Source organism: Monodelphis domestica, chromosome 2 (genome assembly GCF_027887165.1).
Source record: "Monodelphis domestica isolate mMonDom1 chromosome 2, mMonDom1.pri, whole genome shotgun sequence".
Taxonomy (NCBI): domain Eukaryota; kingdom Metazoa; phylum Chordata; class Mammalia; order Didelphimorphia; family Didelphidae; genus Monodelphis; species Monodelphis domestica.
In genome coordinates, this window is record NC_077228.1 from 520,582,409 (window position 1) to 520,605,779 (window position 23,371).

The following is a 23,371-nucleotide window of genomic DNA, read 5'->3' on the forward strand; positions in this document are numbered from 1 at the left end:
AGTCCTCTTGACTCCAAACCTTTTACTCTGAGCACTATGGCATCACCTAACTGCCTATGTGCCCATGGGCATTTCATTTCCCATCTCAGGGGCTCACTTTCTTCCTTCAAAATGGAAGGGTTTGAGGGGCAGCTGGCTAGCTCAGTGAATCGAGAACCAGGCTTAGAGAGAAGAGGTCCTGGGTTCAAATCTGGCCTCAGATATTTCCTAACTGTGTGACCTTGGGCAAGTCCCTTAACCCCCATTGCCTAGCCCTTACCACTCTTCTCCCTTGGAACCAATAAGAACCAATACACAGTATTGATTCCAAGATGGAAGGTAAGGGTTTATGAATGAATGAATGAATGAATGAATGAATGAAAAAAAGTTTTAAAGGCTGAAGGAAGGTAAAGGTTTAAAAAAAAATGAAAGGGTTGGCCAAAATGGCCTATGAAGACCCTTCCAAGCCAAGAACTCAGATCCTTCACCTCTCCAGACTCAACTTCTTCATCTGTAAAATAATGATGTTGGACTCAATGGAAAACCCTTCCTGGTCTCAGTCTCTGATCTGGGAATCCTGAGACTCAGTGACTTCTGTTTCCTCCCCGTCTCCCATTTGGAGTCCATCCATGACGCTGATCTCTCCACCAGCCGGCCACAAAGTCCAGAGTTCTTGTTCATTTTTCATCTCTTGAAAAGCCAAGCGTTCGTCCCTTCTTTTGTCGCGTCCACCCAGGGCTGTCTCCCTCAAGGGCTTCCAATGATGGATGGATTGTCAATGGGCATCCTGATTTGGCTGCGTGTGGGAGAAGGACCAGCCCTGATGAATGGTCCTGGCTCCTCGCGCCGATCCCATCCCCCCAAGTCATTACTTAAATGCTTCAGCCCATGCCTACAGAGGCAGAGCCACCTTGGCCTGCCCTCGGACGCAAGGGGGGACCCACACTGGGAGGGGAGGGCCCAGGGGAGGCGCGATGATCCAAGGGGCCAAATTGGAGTGTGAATTGGGGGGTGCTGAAGAGAAGGGAGAGAAAAAAGGCCCCGGAATCCTCTTGCAAAGAGCTTTGCAGCTGGCTCCCTGATGAAAGTGGGCCCAAATGTAGGGCCCGGCTGCGCCAATGCTCCCTTGTGTGTTGGCCTTAGACATCTCCCTCTGTCCAGCCTTCATTTTCCCAATCTCTAAAATGACCGTAATATAGAATAGAATCTTCACTCTGTGGAGCCTCCAGGATGGGGGGGGGGGGTGCCTCAAGGTAGGAGGCTCCCAGAGAGAAACTTGTTAAACAGTCAGCAAGTATTATATACTAAATACTAGAAGCATCCAGGTGGCTCAGGGATAAAGCACCAGGCCTGGAGTCAGAAGGTTGGGGCGGGAGAGGGGGGGACAGAAGGATAGAAAGACAGAGGGAGGGGGGGAGAAAGAGAGAGCACTTAATAAATTATTATATAATTATCAGTAAAATAAGATTATTATATAATCAATAATTATATGCATTATTATTATTATTATTCAGGTGGACTCTGGCAAACTTTTCTCCTCCGCACACTCAAGGTATTCTAGGGACCAGCATGTGCTAGGTTCTATGGCAGTGGTGGCAAACCTATGGCACGGGTGCCAAAGACGGCACACAGAGCACTCATTGTCCCCATTTACACACATTACTAGAAAGACAGAGAGACTGGGACTGAACTGCTTTCCTCCCCCTCTCCACCTAGCCAATATGACATTTTTCGCATTCCCCCACCCCTCTGCCCAGCAGCAAATGGGAGCACACAGAGGGGAAGGTGGGCAACTCATCGCAGATCTGGAGCAGGGTGGAGCAATGGGCCACTCCCCTCCCCCTCTTCACCTGCACTGAGGACATTTCTCACATGACCCACCCCTCTGCCCAGCAGCCCAATGGGAGCACTTCCTCCCTCCCCTGTGTGGGGTAAGGGGGCGGGGCGGGGTGTACATAGCATGGGGGGAGGCAGCACTCCATGTCTAAAAGGTTTGCCATCACTGTTCTATGGGGAGAATCAGAGACAGGGTATGATGGTCCCTACCCCGGTGTGGAAGATAAACCATACAGACCAAAAGTAACTGAATAGAACCCACCATGTCATAAACTAGCATATAATACAAGTGCCCAGGAAATGATTCCTTCATGTACCAAAGGAAGAGAAGGGGTCTTGTTGATTTGTAATAGAGCTCTGGATTCAAATCCTGCCTCTCATCTGTGAAGCTCTGGGATTCTCTTCCTGTGGTTGAGCCTTAGTTTTCTCCTCTTTTAAATGGGAATAGTCATACTTATCTCTCAATGGGACTATCATGGGACTCCATTGAAATATTGGATGGAAAGCTCTGTGTGCAAAGCTTCGTAGGTTTTATTGATAGCAGCTACTGCTTGCCTTGATCTTGCTGAAAATTAGTAAAACACTCTTTTTTTTTTCACTTTCACCCTGAAACAGCTGAAGGGGAGCTCCTCAAGGGCAGGCAGACTTTCTAGGAGGCAACCAAGTACAAAGTTGGTCTGGTTCCCCCAGACTAAGAATAACAAACATTCTCTATTTTAAAATTTAAAAATGTATTGGTAATGATAAGATTTATTATTGAATTGCATTTAATTTCAATTACCCGGGCGATGTGGACCTAGAGAATGTGGCACATGTGTGTGTGTGAACACACTGGAATTTGGCCAAGTATCCATCCAGGGAAATTAGGCCTAACTCCCTTCAAGGCCCAGATCTGATGCCAAGTCCTCCAAGACGTCTTAACTGATTCTCCCATTACTAGTATCTCCCCCCCCCAATAAATGTTATTTATATATAATATAATATAATTTATATTTTTATATATTTATTTTATTTTTGTTTATTTTATTTATATTATTAATATATTTATATATAATATATAATATAATCATATATAATTAATAAATAAAATTAATTAAAATATAGTATAAATAAAATTTTTAAGAAATATATTCATTGAATATATCATGTAGAATTATATAAAATATATAATTAATAATTTATTGTTCATATAGGCTTATATTATTAATACACATATTAATTAAAATATATTATAAATAAAATATCTAGTGGATATATGATCTATAATTATATATGATATATAACTAATAATAAATATATTATTTCTATAGGGTTGTATTATATTATTAATACATATATTAATTAAAATATATTATAAATAAAGTATCTAGTGGAAATATGCTCTATAATTATATATGATATATAATTAATAATAAATATTATTTCTATAGAATTGTGTATTATATATAATAAATTAATTTAAATATAGTATAAATAAAAATTTTAAGAAATATCTTCATTGAATCTATTATATATGATTATATAAAATACATAACTAATAATAAATATATTATTTTCATAGGGTTATATATTATTGATACATATATTAATTAAATATATTATAAATAAAATATCTAGTGGATATATGATCTATAATTATATGATATATAACTAATAATAAACATTATTTCTATAGGGTTATATTATGTTATTAATACATATATTAATTAAAATATATTATAAATAAATTATCTAGTGTATATAAGATCTATAATTATATATGATATATAACTAATAATAAACATTATTTCTATAGGGTTATGTTATATTATTAATACATATAATAATTAAAATACATTATAAATAAAATATCTAGTGAATTATGATCTATAATTATAAATTAGATATAATTAAGTATATTATTTCTGTAGGTTGTATTATATTATTAATACATATATTAATTAAAATATAAATAAATTACCTAGTATATATATGATCTATAATTATATATGATATATAACTAATAATAAACATTATTTCTATAGGGTTATATTATGTTATTAATACATATAATAATTAAAATATATTATAAATAAAATATCTAGTGAATATATGATCTATAAGTATATATGATATATCATTAATAATAAATGTATTATTTCTATAGAATTGTAGTATATACTTAATAAATCTATTCATTAAAATCTACAAATGGACTGTATTATTCCTATATAATTACTCTACTGTTTTATGTAAATCTATTCTGCCATTCCTAAAGATAGTCAGTAACATAACATGTTCTAATGAATATATGCATCTAGTGTGGAAGGATGTTTTGCCTAACTTCCCCAGAAAGAATTCAGGACTCAGAATTTTTCCAGAAATGGCCTCTGAAAACAAACAAGAAATAGGTGCTAGAAGAGCCTTAAGTGCTTGTGTTCACGTGTGCATCTGAGACCACACTGGGCCAGAGATTCTTTTCTCGTTTCTCTTTTAAACCTCACCTTCTGCCCTGCACCAGCACTGAGAATCGGTTCCAAGGCAGAAAGGAGGGGTGGGCTGGGCAGTGGGGGTTAAAGTGACTAAGAACTTAGTATTGATTCTAAGCTGGAAGGTGAGGGACAGACGGACAGACAGACAGACAGACAGACGGGGGGGGGGGCCTTCTTGCCGAGGTACTGGCCCAGCCAGATGGCCCGTGAAACCTCCGGGTCTCTGGCCCAAAGGGTTGGTGGACCATCAGTGGGTAAAGTGGCAGGTGCTGCAGTGGTGACTGAGTCGTCATCGTGCCGGTGATTCCGGCATCGTGCCGGTGATTCCGGCATCGTGCCGGCTTCTTGGTGCTCATCCTGAGCTTCTGAGCACAGGAGCGGTGAATGGGAACGTGCCGCGTCTAACCCACCCATGGTGTCTCCTCTGTCTCAGGTGCAAGTTCTTCAGCCTGACCGAGACGCCGGAGGACTACACCATCATCGTGGACGAGGAGGGCTTCCTGGGTAAGTGGCGTCAGGGGCCCCGGCGCCCCACTCCTGACGGCCCGCCTGACTCTTCTCTTAGCTGTCAGCCTCAAGCTTTCGTCCGTACTCGGTCCTGAAACGAGGGACGTGTATCAGAAGCCCTTTACCCAGCAGAAGGCTAAGAATGCACGTCAGAAGGGGGCAGCTAAGGGTGGCTCATGGATGGAGAGCCAATCCTGGAGTCAGGAGGTCCTGGGTTCAAATTACATCCTGACTGTGTGACCCTCAAGCCTTCTGAGCCCAAGTGGCTGAGACCCCTTCAGTGGGGGCTGTGCATTGGTCGGGGGGAGCCCTCGTGGTGTGCTGGAGTGAGGCCAACCCTCCCGGCCCCGGGAGCTGCTGCCAGATGCTGTTTGTTGACAGGAGCGTGGCGTTCTCCCCAGAAACCAGGGATAGCAAACAGCCACAGCAGAGGTTCTTCCGGGTCACTTGTCCAGGGGCGGGAAAATCCATCAGCAGCAGAGGATGTTGACTCCCTTGGGGATGTGTACCTGTCACACCTGAGTGCCCAGCAATATGGAAACAGGCCAGGAGGGATGCATGGGAGGGCACAGGGGGAGGGAGCAGCCGCAGGTCCAGCTGGAACGTCCAGGTTTTCTCCTACGTTTTGCCACCAATGGGCTATATAAACTCTGTCTCCATTCACTCATCTCTAAAATGAAGAAGTTAGACAAGATCAATATGAACCAATTCCTGGTGAAATGCACTGGGAAATGGTTGTTCTTCAAACTTACAATCTTTAAAAGCTGATAGCCTTGGGGCAACTGGGTGGCACAGTGGATAGAAAGCCAGACCCAGAGAGGGGAGGTCCTGGGTTCAAATGTGGCCTCGAACACATCCAAGCTGCGTGACCCTGGGCAAGTCACTTAAGCCCATTGCTTAACCCTTACTCTGCTCTTCTGCCTTGAAAGACATACACTGTATTGCTTCTAAGACAGAAGGGAAGGGTTTAAAAATAAAATAATTTGTAAAATCTGCTTTTTCCCTTCTCGTTTTCACCAGTAATACTTTCTATATATACATATATTTAGAGCTTTCTCTTCAAGATTTTATGAAAATGAGAGTAGGGATGGAGTTGGTCATTGTCCTCTTGTGTGCCTTTTTGGGAGGAGTAACACCAGCCAATTCAGTCTTCCCTTTCCCTAGAGATCTTAAAAACAAATGTCTCCTTGCTTCAGCATTTTCACCTCTAACATGGATTTCTTGTGGATGTCTTCATATTGAACTTGAAAGATTGAAATGTCAAGCCTGCATGTTAATGGTTCCATTGCCATCAATGAGGAAAATGGTTTGTTTTGGAAAAGCTGATCTGTTTCCATTTTCACCTTTCTGTTCTCCTCCTTCCAGTTTCCTGTGCAAATGGATCTCCCACCAAACCATCTTATTCCACTCCTCTAGCTCTTCCTCATTGCACGAGGCAATATTATATGTAATCTTCCACTATCCCACTCCAGAGCATTAGATTCTATTCCAAAATGCTGTTGCCCTGGACTGCCATCTCTAGACACTTATCAAAGGGGTTCACACACTGACTAGTTGAGATGATGGCTTGGAACTTTGTGTCTTCTCAAGGTGGTCTCTTCTTTCCATCAGTCTTCTTTGGAGAATGATGACAGTTCACACCCAGGGTCCTTTCTTTCATCCATTTTCTTCTTTTTTTCCCCATCAGTAATGTAAACAAATCATACTGGGACTGATATATTTATACAGGTGCTTTCCCTTCTTTTTTCCTTTTTTTATATTCTAGTATTGGTTTTTACCTTTACTCTTTTCTTTTTTTTGATCAAATATGGCCCATTAATTAAAGATAACAGTTTACAGGGTACAAACCAGGATACAAAAATCAGTTACCTTTATTCTTTTTTTAAAAAAACTTTACCTTTTGTCTTCCTTCTTATAGTCAGCTGCTCTTTTTAAAAATTACTCACACACGGGAGCCATTCATCATTAATTCTACTCTTTATGGTAATGTACTGTGTTTGCCAAGTTCAATATCTTTCAGCTCTTTAAAAGAAAGTCCTTCCAAGTTTTCCAACTATTTTTCACCCTCTTCCCCAATGCCCATCTTGGCTTTAATGCTACCAAGTCTTCACATCGTATGTTTAGTTTAGTGAGTTTTATCAAATTCTCCATAGTATTTCTCTACCTCTTCAAACGCTGATGGCAAATAATTTACAGTTAACTTCATGGTGGTCTCCTTGCTTTTGCCTATCATGGACCCTGTGCCAACCAAAATGCCAATGGATTAACTCATCCTATTAACATCTGTGAAGTACTGTTAAGGTCTTTTTTTTTTCCGAAGGCAAAAAACTAGAGGAATCTTCCCTTCTTCCACCAGAGGTTCTCTCTTCTCCTCAAACATCGCCCCCATCCATTAAACCCCATTCCCCTCTGGCTTGTGGCTGCCATGATTTCTGCCTCTTCTTCACCCCCAACTTTGCTCCCTTCTGTCCGTCATTCATCCACTTGTTTCCAACCTCTCTCTGTAGTCTTAAGTGGCAATTAGCTAATCTAGGAAGCCTTTTCTGCTAATGAGCAAACGGAGAGACAGTAAGACCTCCCCGGGGTCCTTCACACTATGCCATACTGACTCCCCAGTTCTCCCTTTAACAGATTATTGCAGGGTTGAGTTTGGACTAGATGGCCTGGGAGGCCCCTTCCAACTCCAAGATTCCATTTCAAAGTAATAGCCATGGGCTCGCCATCAGTTCTGAATGAGTTTGAAAGGTTGGGACATTGTTGAGGTCAAGAAGATGCTTTCTGAAGGAGGTACTATTAGTCCTGGGCCATAAAGCTTGGGTAGGACTAAGATTGGCAGCCAAGAGCCTGGGGAAGCTAGCTTTCTCTGAACCCCGACCTTGAGCGCTGATGCTCTTCATTCCACTCACAGAAGTTGTTAAAGGGTCAGAGGTGGGCCATTGGGAGGCCTCCAGAAGTGCCCCAGCCAAGGCCTTTGGTCTCAACCCACAACAACTACTCCTGATGATGGGCACTGAGCAGTTACTATTGTTTTCCATCTCTGCAAAGGAAAGATGGAGCAGGTCCTGAACTCTTCATCCTGCCATTTTAGGAGTGCCCAGGCCTGGCCCTGGCCCTGTCACTGGCTGATGAGGGTCCCCTGGGCCCGAGGGACTTCTTTCATCTTCGTGCTCCCTTGTCGACCAAGTAAAGATTGGTGGAAAACAAAGAGGGAGGAGGGGAAGTGGCCTGGATCCAAGCCAGGATCCCTGGGGCCTGGGGCCATTAACTCATGAGGTGGCTTTCTTTCCCTTCCAGTCCTTAGTTTCCTTATCTATAAAGGAGGAATATTGCAACTCACTCTGCAGGTCTTACAGGATTTTTCAGAAGACCATAGAATCATAGCTCTAGAGCTGAGAGAAATCCTAGAGATCATCTGGTCCTTTCCTGCCCTCTCCCTTTATTTACAGAGGAAGAAACTGAGCCTTAGAGAAAAGAAGTGACCCCTCCAAGGTCACGCAGAGATTGCAAAGGCAGGATTTGTACTCAGGACTCAGTACATGAACTCCTGCGTCTCATCAAGCTGAAAGATTCCTCAGAGTCCATCCAGTTTAGGAATTCTGGGCCCTTTATTGTGTCCTGGGCCCTTTGGGCAGTGTCCAGTGAGGCCTGAAGACAACCTTCTCCTGTTTGTTTAAAATTCCACACAGAAGGAAAATGCTCGATTTCAGTGAGAAGGTAGTTAAAAGAAAGATGGGATTGTTTTTTCTCATCCAACTTCACGGATGCCTTTGGGATCTGTAGAGCCTGTTTAAGAGCCCTTGATCTAGTCTGGGACACTCTCAGGACCTCTTTATACCCTTAACAATTATGGAGGATCCCCCTCCCCAAGAGCTTTTGTTTATATGTTTTACAAGCACACACACACTATAGTATATTATTATATATTACTATACTATGTCCAGAGTACATTGTATATTTCTATATATTATATAATTTAGAATATACTATTATTCTATATATTATATGTGAATATATATTATATGATCCAAAATATAGTCTATTGTATATATGATATATAATGTGACAATATCATATATTATTAATTATATTGTATATAGCAATATAGTAATTATAGCAAAAATACTGTAATTAGAGCATATCCTCTAGTATATATTATATATAATGCAATAGATAGAATGTATATTTATATAATATATATATACATATATATTAAATTCTGTAAATAACAATATAATATATATTCTAGAGTACATATTTTATATATTATGTAACATATATTGTTTATATTCTGTAGTTTATGTAATATATTAATCATATAATATAATTCTATGATATATAATTAACACATTAGTTATATATATTAGTTGTTTAATATATAGCCAATATATTAAATATATAAATGTATTATGTAAAGCATATAAAATATATTATACAGAGAGAAGTTTACTATATTGAAATTGAAATGTCTTGTTATTTTTCTGAAAATAGTTTTGACCTTGCAGACCCCCCTAAAAGGGTCTCAGGGGTCTCAGGAGATCCCCCAGGCTATACCAGATCTAGCCGGACTCTTTCGTTTTCAGAAACCAAGGCCCCCAGGTAGAGTAATTTGCCCAAGTTCCCACACCTAGAAAGCCTCTCGGCTTTGTGTGTGAAAGGAATGAATGTGAAAGAGCTCTGTAGGGGGCAGCTAGGTGGTATAATGGATAGAGAGCCAGACCCAGAAACAGGAGGCCCTAGGTTCCAATTTAACCTCAGACCCTTCCTAGCTGTATGACCCTGGACAAGTCACTTAACCCCCATTGCCCAGCCCTTACCACTCTTCTGTCTTGGAACCAATGATTATAAGATGGAAGATGGTAAGGGGGTTTGGGAAGTTTTTTAATTTTTGTTTTGTTTTTCATTTAAAAAGGGGGGAAAGTGCTCTGAAACCATACACCAAAGGAAGTAAAGATGACTTCTGATTCTCTCCTTGCAGAAGCTGGAGTGGAGATTTCCTGCTTCTTTCTGGCCTTCTCCCAGGCAGTCATTTGTGTCTTGGTTCTTTTTAGCCTTCCCTTCCAATCCCCTTCCCCACAGATAAGGCTTTGTGCCCCTTACTTGGACCCTGAAGGACAATGGCCCATCCCTCAACTCTACAAGCACAGGTCAGCTTTAGTTTCCTCTTCCGGCTCATCCTAACAGAGAGCTCTGGACAGCCTTTGTCATTAAAGGATCATGATAAGCCATTCCCATCTGGGCCCAAAGATGAGCCAGACCTCTGTGGCTTGGCACTCGAGACCCATGGTGGGAGAAATCGATGCTCAGAGGGAATGGCTGGGAAGGACATTAAGGGAGGGAATGAACCTCTGTGTACTAAACAGTAGGAAGGAGGCTGAAAGAGAAGGACCAGCAGCTCAGAAAAGGGCCTGGGGCAGCCCATAAGGAGGAGAATGGCAAATATGGAAATATTTTAGAAAAAAGAAGTTTAATTGTTAAGTGAATGACCAGATTCTTAATTGCTAGTCAGGAATCTGGGGGGGCTTTTTTAAAGTTCCTCCAACTAGAGGTATTTCCTCTATAAGTAAAAAGCATAACTAGTGAGTTTGTTTACTGTTTCATAAATAAACATCTTTTTTTCTTTAAAAAAAAAATTAGAAATAGGGGGCAGCTGGGTAGCTCAGTGGATTGAGAGCCAGGCCTAGAGATGGGAGGTCCTGGGTTCAAACCTGATCTCAGACCCTTCCTAGCTGTGTGACCTTGGACAAGTCACTTCACCCCCATTGCCTAGCCCTTACCACTATTCTGCCTTGGAACCAATACACAATATTGATTCCAAGATGGAAGGTAAGGGCTTAAAAAAAAAATTGGAAATAATGAATGAATGAATGAATGAGTGAGTGAATAATATGAATGAATGAATAAAAAATAAATACAATTTAGGTGGCTATGCCCATCAGCATTCTATGGCCAAAGTAGACCCAGCTATTGAATCTAAATACATGGTGTATTTCAGAAGTCCAACGTTTTCCAGACTGTTCCATGGAGTCGTGGTGTTTAAGACTATAAACATGGATGACACCCCCCAAAAATCAATGTATCAATATTTTCCTTTTAAAAGAATAAATATTAAGTGTCTGCATGTATATCTATGTACACATACATGCTTACATACGTCTGTGTGGGCGGTTGGAATGATAAATAAACAGATAGCAGACATATTTAGATATAAGGATTATTTTCTATATGAAAATATTTCCCAATTCTCTTTTGTTTGCTCCACCATTTTCCTGGCTGCTCCTTTATTGGGGGAGTATTCCTGCTCCCCCATTACTCCCCAATTCCCCTTTCCCCCAACATACATGCCCTCACTAACTTATCTCAAACCCAAAGAGTCCTGTTGCTGAATTAGTTTGGGAAATGTTCATCGAGTTCTGTCGGTCTAATTTAGGTTGCCACTTTCTAGAGGAATAGAGTGTAATCTCCATGAGGGCAAGTCCAGTCTTGATTTTGTATTTGAATCTCCAAACCCGTAGCACAGAGCTTGGCACATAGGAATGCTTTTATAGTCAAACAAACAGGATTGCATATGAAAATGTGAGCTCTTATTACATAGTGGGGGGGGGTCATTTCATATTTGCTTATTTTACAAGCAGTAACACAGTGGTTCTTTGGGACCCCAAAATACTTGGATGGTATGTTCATTCATCTAACAAACAAGGAAACTAAGTCCCATGGGGGAAATTGACTCTCCTATCAGAGATGAAGTCTAGCATTTTGTAGGGAAAGGAAAGGGGAGCCTCCTTTAGAAGGTCACCCAGATATAGATATAGATATAGATATAGATGTTAGCTATTTATTATTATTACTTTACCACAGTTTGCCTCAGTTTCCCCATCTTTGAAATGAGGATGATCATAGTCCCTCCCTTTCAAGGTTGCTGTGAAGACCAAAGGAGATAATTAAGTAGATGCTATTTAATCATTAGATATCTTTATTATATACACCAAGCACCTTGCTAAGTGGGTAGAGATAAAAATGAAACAGTCCCTGCCCTCAGGTACTTACATTCTACTGAGAGGAAATTAAATTAATGCATTAAATAAATGTAATAAATGTATAAATGCATATAAATATAAATAGAGATGATATAATTTCCAAGGGAGCAATACTAGCCACTCAGAGTCTGGAATAGGATTTGGCTCTTGAGGAGATATTGAAGGAAAGTAGGGATTCTCCAAGGCAGCAATGAAAAGATTATGCTTTTCAGGCATGGGGGAACTGTCTGTACAAAAACTTGGAGGTGGGAAATGGAATGTCACAGATAAGGAATAGTTAATAGACCAGAAGATTCTGGATAGAGGGTACCTCAAGCTCAGATCTGATCATCTTCTCTCCCATCCTTTTGGATGATCTGTAAAGGAAAGGAAAATTGTATGAACCAGATGTCAAGATATCCTCTACCAGAAATGACTCCAGTGGGAGGCAGGTGATGGCTAAAATTAAGCATGTTCTGTTCACAGTGGAAGGCTGTGTTGGGCAGAGAGTGGCCTCAAAACCAAGAAGATCTGAGTTTGTCTCCCCTCTGGCATATCTTAGCTGTGTGATCCTGGGCATATTACTCAGTCATTGCCCAGGGCAGCTCTCTTCGAGACTGCCAAGTAATTGAATTGGGGTCTACTTTGGTAGGATTCTCCTCACTGTGAGTTAATTCTCTATGCCAATGAAATCTTTTTTTTTATGGGATTTTTTTGATATGTTCTTATACCAGATATTGGAGTTCTTTTTTTCTTTTATATTTTATTTGATCATTTCCAAGCATTATTCGTTAAAGACATAGATCATTTTCTTTTCCTCCCCCCACCCCCCATAGCTGACGCGTAAATCCACTGGGCATTACATGTTTTCTTGATTTGAACCCATTGCTATGTTGATAATATTTGCATTAGAGTGTTCATTTAGAGTCTCTCCTCTGTCATGTCCCCTCAACCGCTGTATTCAGGCAGTTGCTTTTTCTCGGTGTTTCCACTCCCATAGTTTATCCTTTGCTTATGAATGGTGTTTTTTTCTCCTAGATCCCTGCAAATTGTTCAGGGACATTACACCGCCACTAATGGAGAAGTCCATTACGTTCTGTTGTACCACAATGTATCAGTCTCTGTGTACAATGTTCTCCTGGTTCTGCTCCTCTCACTCTGCATCACTTCCTGGAGGTCGTTCCAGTCTCCATGGAATTCCTCCACTTTATTATTCCTTTTTGCACAATAATATTCCATCACCAACATATACCACAGTTTGTTCAGCCATTCCCCAATTGATGGGCATCCCCTCGTTTTCCAGTTTTTGGCCACCACAAAGAGCGCAGCTATGAATATTCTTGTACAAGTCTTTTTGTCCATTATCTCTTTGGGTACAGACCCAGCAGTGCTATGGCTGGATCAAAGGGTAAATATTCTTTTGTCGCCCTTTGGTATGCCAATGAAATCTTATCACATACATACCCCAATTAATATGGGGGAGAAGAGTACGGCCACTTCAAATTGGCCAAAGATCTGATTAACTCCAGTTATCTTGTCCCTTGCTTTTAGGTCCATAAAGAAGCTAGACCCAAGCTACTATTATTGTCTAAAGGACCTGCTTTAATAAATAGATAAGAATTGTTTAAGTATTTAATAGATACGCATTTAATGGTATTTTTAAAGTGCTTGCAAATGGTGTTGGGTTTCTCCCCCATTCCTTTCCTCCACCTGATTGAAATAATCCCTCTCACCAGACTCTCTGGAGCCCAAATTACATGAGGCTGACCCCTTTTCTTCAGTGGTATTAAGATTTCAAATTAATGAGATTTGACTTCACTGTGCATATACTACCCAGGCAGGGGTTTTCCTTTTCACAAATAAGTAGCCCTTAACCCAAGAATTTCCAAAGAGTTTTCTATTTGGGGAAGGTTCTCCAGAAATCATTTCCTAATTATAATATCTTGGAGTTGGAAGATATTACAGGCCATCTCACCCCAACTAAGCTGAAATCAATCCATCTCTAAGCATTTATTAAGTATTGACTAATGCCAGGTGCCATGCTAACCACCACGCTCCAAGAACATCCTTGGCTAGTGGCCATCCCTCATTGGAAAATGGCGGCCGTATCCGACATCCTCTCCACTCTCTTCAGTGGGCTCGGAGAAGAGGAGGGACATAGCCAGTAGATGTCTGATGCAGGACGTGAGGCTAGGGCTTCCTGAAGCTAGATCTCTGTCTGTAACCACACTGGTACACAGAAAATAGAGTCTGAGTTCACCCTCTAGGATTTTCCTGTCCATTTGGAGATGTGACCAAAGCCAGTGAGGTTTTTTTGCCAGGGACCAGTGGAAGGAGCCACAGTTAGTTATGGCTATGGGGGTTCAAAGGAAAGAAACTGGACAACCCTAGGTAGTAAAAGCTTCCTGTAGGAGGTGGTACTTTTATTGGGCCTTAAAGGGTGGGTAAGATTTGGGGGGTGGGGCAGAGAGGCAGAAAATGTGTGTGTGTGTGTGTGTGTGTGTGTGTGTGTGTGTGTGTGTGTGTGTGTGAAAGAAAGAAAGAGAGGGAGGAAAGGATAGAGAGAGACACATAGAGTGACAGAGAAAGGAGAGAAAGAGAGAGGGAGGAAGGGAAGAAGAGAGAGAGGAGGGAGAGACAGGGACGGAGGGAAGAAGAGAGAAAGACAGGAGAGAAAGAAGGGGAGAGATGGAGGAAAGGAAAGGAGAGGGAGAAGAGAAAATAAAAGAGGGAGAGTTGGGGAACACTCAAATGAAGAAAGAAAGAAATATCATTGGAATGAAACCCCCCCCCAAAGCTGCCTTTACACTCAGACCACCTGTAGCTGGAATCCCATCAGCTTGCCCACACCAGGTGCTCAGAAACTCCTGACCTGGAGAAAATGGTGGGTGGTTACAAATGTGGCGGCCTCCAGTGCTCATAAGTGCCAGAGATAAATTGTGTGGAACATTCCTTGAGCTAGTGACCTGAGAAATAGCTGACTTGGGCGATCCTCTCCCCTCTGTTCTAATTGTGTCTTTAATAGCCTGGGAGAGCCACAGGCAGTCACCAGGTCATCTGGAGCCTCTTGTTGGAGGGTCAGACCCATCAGGGTTGAATCTAGATGGTCAATGAGGTCTAGTGAAGAGACCCTTTGGGTGGCAGGTGTAAGACCTGGGTTCTGGTCCAGTCTAATCCTCAACAGCTCTTAGTCCAACTCCTTTACTTTATAGATGAAGAAACTGAGACCCAGGCAGGGGGGAAGTGACTTGCCTAGATCACACAGGAGCAGAATCAGAATTCGAATTCAGGTGCCCTCCTCCCAACACCCTCTTCTCTATCATGATGGAGTCTTTCTCAGTCTGTGTCCCAACTTTCTCTATTCTGGACTGATTGATCATTGGAAGTTGGCAGTGTTCAGTATGCTTTGGTCCCATCCTGATTATTTGAGTATCCCCTCCAGGCATGTGGACCAGGGTTTATTTTTTTTATTTATTTTTAAACCCTTACCTTCCATCTTAGAATCAATACTATGTATTGGTTCTAAGGCAGAAGAGTGGTAAGGGTGAGGCAATAGGACTTAAGTGGCTTGCCCAGGGTCACCCAACTAGGAAGTGTCTGAGGCAAGATTTGAACCAAGGACCTCCCGTATCTAGGCCTGTCTCTTATTGGACTGAGCTACCCAACTGCCTCCCTGGTTTTCTTTTAATAATAATAATTTGCATTTATATAGAACTTTAAGGTTAGCAAAGTGCTTTCTATTTGTTAACTCAATTTTCTCTTCAAAACAACTCCAAGAAGGAGAGGTGCTGTTATTTTCGCCCTTTTACAGATAAGGAAACTGAGGCAGGCAGAGGTTAAATGGCTTGTCCAAAGTCCTAATACCACAAGTAAGGGTCTGAGGCAGGATTTGAATTTGACTCTCCATCCAGCTTTCCATCCACTGCCCCACCAGCTGCCTCTCCATTTCTGTAGTCTTCCTCTAAGCTGTCCTGGTTCTACTTAATTCATTCTGCTCAATTCATACCAAACTTCCCAAGGTTCTCTGAAGTTTTTCTAGTCACCATTTGTGTGGTACAACCATATTCCATTACGCCAGGGCTCAATGAATTTTTAAAAATCTATTGATCACTTCCCCTTACGAGCTGATGTATTTCACTTAAGGTTTCCAGATCCTTATTCGGCAAAGGGGTCCGTAGCTTTCACCAGACTGCCAGGGCAGGGGGTGGGAATGGGGGTCTGTAACCCCAGTATATTAAGAACTATCACACCAGGCAGCTGAGGATGCAGTGGATAGAGTGTTCAACTGGACCCCAGAACACAGACACGTTACCAAGACTCTTCACTTCTGCCTGTCGGGTTCCTCATCTGTAAAACAAAAAAAATGAGACTACCTGACCTTTAAGGTACCCAGGCCACAGGCAGACTATTTTTGGCTTTCAAAGGGGCTGTAGCTTCTGTCTACAAACAAAGTGCCCCTTGGGATGTGATGGGGCAGCTCCAGAGTCTTATTTTTCTTTAGATGGACATCCTTGGTCCCTGTCATTCAAACAACTTAAAGGTCGACGACTGGGTCTGCGCTGGCTAAAGCCAGCACCCCAGAGGCATGACTGTGAGTCGGAGAACTGGGCTTCTGTTGACTGTCCTGTTCCCAAAGCTAATTGTGGAAGGCTGACCAACTGTCTTTGTTCTGGCCCTGGCCAAGGGAGAGAGGGGGATGCTCTCTGTTTCATGGAGCTCTCCAAGTTCCCAGTCTTGTTTTTACTGACAGCTTCAGTGGGCACATTAATGTTCTAATATCCCTGATTATAATAGGGAAAGGGGTGATTGATAATCGAGAAGATAAGGGGCTATATCAGGAGGGAGGGAGAAAGAGAGAGAGGGGAAGAGAGAGATGAGGGAGGGAGGGAGAGAGAAGAAAGAGAAGAGGGAGGGAGGAAAGGAGAAAAAGGGAGGAAGAGAGAGGGAGGGAGGGAGGAAAGGAGAAAAAGGGAGGAAGAGGGAGGGAGGAAAGGAGAGAAAGGGAGGGAGAGAGAAGAGGGAGAAGGGAGAGATAGTTAAGGATGGAGGGTGGGTAGGAGAGAAAGGGAGAAAGAGAAGAAGGAAGAAAGAGAGAAGAGGGAGAGAGATTTAAAGAGGGAGGAAGAGAGACAAAAGGAAAAAGAGAAAGAGATTTAAGGAGGAAGGGAGGTTAAATAAATTACATGATATCACAGGTAGTAAATTTAAAAAGTAGAATTTGTAAGGGAAAGAAAGGTAGGATTTGGACCCAGGACCTTTTACTTAAATTCAGTACCCTTTAAACAAGTCTTGAGTGTTTTGTTGGAGGGATGGAATGGGAGGAAGACTGTGTAAAGAGGGGGAGCCATGGAAGGCTTCTTGGAGATGACATTCCCAAAGTCCAGGTCTGGGGACCAAGGCAGATCACCCCCAAATGAATGGCAAGTAGGGGGAAGGCTAACGTCACACTCTGGAGGGCTTTGGATGGCCTGGCTGCTATTTTTAGGGAGTGGACTGTGTGGTGACAAAAATAATCCCTTTCAGCCTTTGAATAGGTTAGACTTTGCTCTCAGGGAAATTTTGTGTGCTTGGTCTCCTCTCCATCCATCCCCTGTTCACCTTGACTGTCCTTTGGCTGGAACTATATAGGAAACACATGACTTGGGAAGAAAACTCCTCAGAAAGCATTTTTAGGAGCCCAGGAAGGCCCCAAAATAACAAAGAAAGCAATGGCTCCCCCAAGAGAAGCTGGATGGAGAATTGCCGTCTCTGGTGGTCAGAAAGCGGGTACAAGTCAGATCTCTTCTTCCACTTCTCTTAAACCCATCACAGTGGATTGGGAAAGTACTTGGCTTGGATGCAGGAGGAACACCTGGGCTTGAATCCTACTTTACACACTTATTAGCTGTGTAAACCCGGGAACATTGCTTGATATCTTGTTGGGCCTCGGGTTCCTTTTTTTGAAAAATGAGAAGCTTGGACTGGATGGCCTTTGGTGGGTGCTTAATTGTCCTGAGCCCATTCTTATTTTTTTCTTGATTATTCCTTATTTCAAAGAAATCAGTCTGTGCTGCACTGGGGAGGAGGGAAGCCGTGGGGTATAAGAGAGGAGGAGGAGGAGACCTATGTGTGCGAGCTTTTGGAGCTGTAAGAATCTGGGTCAATCACCAGACCTCTTTGGGCCGCAGTTTTTTCATTTGTGAGACAAGAAGATAAGGTCCCTCCAGCTCTATAAGCCTATGAAATGATGACAATGTTTTTTTTTTCCTTAGTTGATAAAAATTCTAAACAACAAAAAAATCCCATCAAGACTATTTTTTTTAGCCGCTATCTTCCATCTTAGAATCAATGCTATATAAGAAGAAAAGGAGTAAGGGCTAGGCAATGAGGGTTAAGTGACTCACTCAGGGTCACGCAGTGAGGAGGTGTCTGAGACTAGAATTAGAAAACAGGACCTCCCATCTTTGTTTCTTTTGTATGAGGCAGAGAGGGATGAGAGCTGACCTCCACAGCTGGAAGGTCTGAGTTCAAATCCTAACTCAGATACATTCTAATTTAGGGCCTGGGCCTAACCCTTGTAAGGGAGCAGGAGTGGCAAACAATTTTCTCTCACCAAAAGTTACCCCAAAAATGGCCACTTGGCATGGATAGATAATGTCCTCCCTGCCCGCTTCCTGTGCCAAGGAAGCCCCAGGACTGCTCTCCAGAAGGATCAGAAGTTCAGGGAGGACAAGCTCCTGGACTGCCCGGCACTTGTCTGACTCCCAGAAAGTATTTCAATCCTGTTGACGAAGTTAGGAAAGTGCAGCCAAACTCATCTTCCAGGAGGTCTTTGAGGGGATCCTGTAGGATTAGGGCAGATGGTTATTTTTCCTCCCAAATCCAGCTTCTGCCCCTCCACCATCTCAGTCGGCCCCTTTAAACACGGAATAAATCCTCCATGGAGTTTCTATTTTGGGTGCTGCTCATTCTCCCCAAAGGCCAGAGATGAAGCACTAACTCCACTTGGCTTGTCTCTGGGCTCCCCAGGACTATTTTATCAGTTTCAGGTCCCAGGAAAGGAAGAGAATGGTGCCATTAAGCTTAAAACAAACTATTCTGAAAAGGGGTCCTTGGGCTTCCCTGGATTCGCACTAAAGGGAGCCAGGACTCCCACAAAAAGGCACAGAGCCCCTATTCGTGGCACTCACTTCCCAGTGTCTTCTCTTTTAGGTCTCCAAGCAAAAGCTAGAATGGTTTCTCTCCCAGGTCCAGGGTCCATGGAGCCATGACCACCCAGGGGCTCTGCCAGCCTCCTGGGTCTAGAACTATCCCTGAGGACAGACCCATCCAGCGGAGCGTCTCTGATTCTAGGACACCCCAAAGTCCACCCCAGCTGGATTGTAGGGCTCTGATTTGTATTCCTGGCACAGGGCCACATCAAGACATTTAATCAATATTTCCTGACTGATTCATTGAGAGAGTGTGAGCTCCTGGAGGGCAGGGGCTTGTTTTTGTTCACCTGTCAAAGGGCCTGGCGCCCAGGAGGAGCTTAACCAGTACTGCTTGATGGGCACGACGTCAGAACGCAGAGGGCAGCAATCATCTCATTTTTGAGGCAGGATTAGAAGGCTTCTGAGACTCCTTCCAAACCCGGATCCATGATCCTGTGAGCTCATTTCCAAGCCTAGTGGGCAGGCGGTAAAGGAAAGAAGTGATCTGGGACAAGTCAAACCAAGGAGGCAGGGGGAAGGCTTCCCTCCAAGACTTCAGGGAAGAGAGGGGTCCAGGCTGACCTTAGGAGGCTCCAGCCTGCCAAGTCCACGGGCTTCTCTTCCTGTCCCAAGTAACATCTGTCCATGTGGAAAGAATTGGGGGGGAGGGGACCACCAACGACAGACAGGCTCCGACCAACACAGGCCCAAGAGCAGGCTAGGCCCAGAAAGCTTATATTCCCAACCCAAAATAATGGGCGGCCCTTTGGGAAGCGGAAATTCCACCCCCCACCCAAGGCACCATTTTACCTCGGCCCAAGAACACATTTCCACGCTTCTTTTTGTACCAGTAAAGTTTGATAAAAGCCCAACACATTTTGGGCCTTTTGTCTTAGCCTGGTAGAAGGATTGATCTAGGTGGATTTTTACATTTGAAGTGGAAATAGGAATACCTTTGTTACCACTTCACACAATGAAAGCCCTCTGAACCTCGTCATGCCCTCGAATTGTGGATTCACAGGATCCCAGACACCCAGCTGGAAGGAACCAGAGGCCATCACCACCACCCTCATTTTCCAGAGGAGAAAGCTTCCCATAGGAGGGAAGGAAGTAACTTGCCCAAGGTCACCCAGCTAGAAAGTAACAGGACTGAGATTTGAACCTGAGTTCTAGTACTCCTACTCCTGTACCTGGCTATCTCCCTGCAGCTGCTATTGTTGTCTGCTGTAGCACCCGTGAATCAGAGGAGGAGGGGCAGTTCTTGCTCAGCCTCCCTCTTGCTTTCCCATTCGTAAGCCTGATTCCCATAAGCATTCTCACCCCCCAACCTCAGCCATTCTTCTAAGCTGCCCCCTAGGATGGCCTGCCTATGGGAAAATGTGGAAATTAATCCCACAAATTGGGCTTTCAGGATTAGTCATCGCCAGGCAGCCCCTCATCTCCTCTTGCCTGGCCTGCTGAGGCCCTGGCTTGGTCACCATGGCTACTGAAGCTGGGTTGCCCTGGGAACCTGAGCAGCCATGTGCAAGTTTCACAAAATGGTCCATGGCCAAGGATGGGGGGGGGGGGCGTTGCTGAAGAACAGGTGGGAGATGGAGGGGCCAAGGGCTCTGGAAGGGGTGGGGGACGGCAGACCAAGCCCTGCCCAATTTTATATTCTGGGGAATGTCGGCCAGAATCAGACAGGGAGAATTTATTAAGTACCTGCCTCATGCAGAGTCTCATGGTACATACACTGGGACATATCAGGAGGAAAGTAGTGCAGCAGATAGAGTGCTGGATTTGGATTCAGGAAGATTTTAATTCAAATCCAGCCTCAGATACTTAATAGTAGCCATGTGACCCAAGGAAGTCACAAAACTGGCCCTCAGCCTCAGTTTCTTCCTCCATAAAATGGGGATAAAAATAATAGCATCTTCTTCATACATTCCTTGGAAGGGCCAAATGAGACAGTCATTGTAAAGGGCTCCACAAACCATAGAACATTTTATACATTCTCACTAAGATTATCAAAGGACCTGGGGCAGGGAATCTCCACACTCCGCTGCCTCATCTGTAAACAGGGCAGCAAGGAAGGAGACAGAGAGAGATTGTCAATTTGAGGTGGGGGGTAGGATGGAATTAAAGGGTCTGCCTTGGCAAGGAGAAGGACCACCTACTTCTTTATAGTCTATACAGGAATGAAAGTCAGGGAAGATGGCTGAGGGAAGGGGTTAAAAGGAGGAGCTCATGGTAAAAGGCCTCATTTTTTTTCTGTAAAAAATAGGTACAGTGTGTAACTGAGAGAGTAGGAGAGAGGAATGCCATGGGTGGCTTAAAAATAAAAAAAAGAAAAGGCTTGAAATAACTGTTGTTCAGAATGAGATAAAAAATCCATTAGGGAAGAGTAGGATTGCCTTGCTGCCTGCTGGGAGGGTCCAGTTGAGATTAAGTATGTTCGTAATGGACTGCAGATGGCTTTCTCTAGCCCCGCTTGGCCACCTGTGAATAGGAATAAAGATCTGGTGGTGGCAGTAATCCAGGGCTGGCCTTTGTGATGGGCAAGAAGGAAAGGAACCAAAGAATCCAAGATGGAGGATACGTAGCCTGGAGTTAAATTGGTTCACCAAAGAGTCAAGGAAATAAGTATGGAAGAAGTAGTGATGTGATGATGGTCTTGGGAGGAAGGAAGGGTAAGAAATGGCGGTCAAAATGAGGATGAATGGAACATGAAATAATAACAGATTATGATCAGATCAAGAAATGGCAGTTCATGATAATGGAGGTCTAGACACTTGTGGATGGCACTGAGGTCCAAAAGGGTATCACCATCTTTGTGTGTGGCTATGCTGGAATGGAAAAGTAGACCAGGGGAAATGAATAGATTGAAGAACCAGAGTAGATATAGCCATAGGGCATGGTTCACCATGTTAAAGCCCTCAAGACCAACCTCTGGATGGCTCATGGACTGATCCTCTCTTCTTTACAGAGCTGCCATCCTCAGAGCAATTGAGCGTGGCTGATGCAACATGGCTAGCCTTGAATGTGGTGTCTGGTGGAGGAAGTTTCTCTAGCTCCCAGCCTATCGGTGTGACCAAGATTGCAAAGTCGGTCATCGCCCCTCTGGCAGACCAGAACATCTCGGTGTTCATGCTTTCTACCTACCAAACGGACTTCATCTTGGTAAGGATCCCACTGGGGACATTCCAAGCACATCTACCTTGAACTAGGGTAACGGACCCCATCCCTTTCACCCTTTCAAAGTCCTCCATAGACACTTCCTTCTTTTTGTTACCATAAAACTAGGGCCCTTTCAAAGGGCTAAAATGTCATCTGTCACACAAAAATGATGTATTTTTTCAGCCCTTTAACTTTCATCTTCTGCCTTTTTTTTCAAGCTAGAGTCTGGGTAAAATTTTATTTTTATAGACAACTATTGAATAGAATTTGGATAGAAACCATGTAAGACTTTTGAAGATCAATTTCAGCTGGTTTCATCACAAAGCTGCCCTTTGGTGGCCACCGTCCTTCTACCCACAGCTTGACAGTGAAGAATTCGCCGGTTTCTTTCCTTTCTACCCTCCTTTCCAGGAGCAGCAGAGGCCTTTAGGGATAGGTCTAGGGAGGAGCAGAAAAGCCTTCCCCTCTGACAACCTGGCAGCTCATAAAACTATAATTGTCTGAGCTGGGAGGAACCTTAATGGACCCCTTAGCCTAACTTCTCCTCTTAGAGGAGGAAGACATCGAAAGAGCAGGGATTTGGCCGGGGCTGTATCCTGCTCCGCCCCCATGACTCCCCAAATTCCAGACTCCCTGTTCTCCCCCAGGTACGTGAGCGGGACCTGCCCTTTGTCACACACACCTTGGCGGCCGAGTTCACCATACTTCGAGTCGTCAATGGGGAGACAGTAGCAGCCGACAACCTGAGCATTACCAACGGCTTTGTGAAACCCAAGATGGGTAAGAGGAGGTGGCATCGTCAAGGACGTGGGCACAGGAGAGAGATGTCTTACCAAAAACGAGTCTATCTTTCCCCCATCCCCTGCCTGTGGCCTTAGCCCATCCCAAACAAATCTCCTTCTCCTGGACTGACTTCCTAGACAAAGAAATAACCTGACCCAGCTGGGGAACCTTTCCTTTGGTCTTACTAATGCATGTGAATTGTTTCTTGGCAAATCCTCTTTGGCGTCTCTCCTCCAGGTAAAGGCTTTGGGCTCTAGCTTTAATCTTTCCTGTTGTTCTCTTCCAGTTCAGAGGCCAGTCATTCACCCTCTTTCCAGCCCCAGTAACATGTTTTGTGTCACCAGCCTGGACCCCGACACACTCCCCACCGTGGCCACACTCCTGATGGATGTTATGTTTTACTCCAATGGGTAGGTCCTGGTCTGAGAGAGATGAGTAAGCCAGCACTCAT

The 23,371-nt window shown here is 43.5% G+C and overlaps 1 protein-coding gene across 1 annotated transcript in view; it reads left to right on the plus strand.

The window, feature by feature from the left end:
- The window catches only part of CASTOR2 (cytosolic arginine sensor for mTORC1 subunit 2), a 108,396-nt gene that overhangs the window by 74,221 nt on the left and 10,804 nt on the right, over nt 1-23,371 (plus strand). Inside the window, exons 2-5 of the mRNA XM_001363091.4 lie at nt 4,720-4,790; nt 21,947-22,140; nt 22,785-22,917; nt 23,207-23,330. Of these exons, the coding sequence (XP_001363128.1) occupies nt 4,720-4,790; nt 21,947-22,140; nt 22,785-22,917; nt 23,207-23,330 (522 nt within the window). The remainder of the gene's footprint in view (nt 1-4,719; nt 4,791-21,946; nt 22,141-22,784; nt 22,918-23,206; nt 23,331-23,371) is intronic.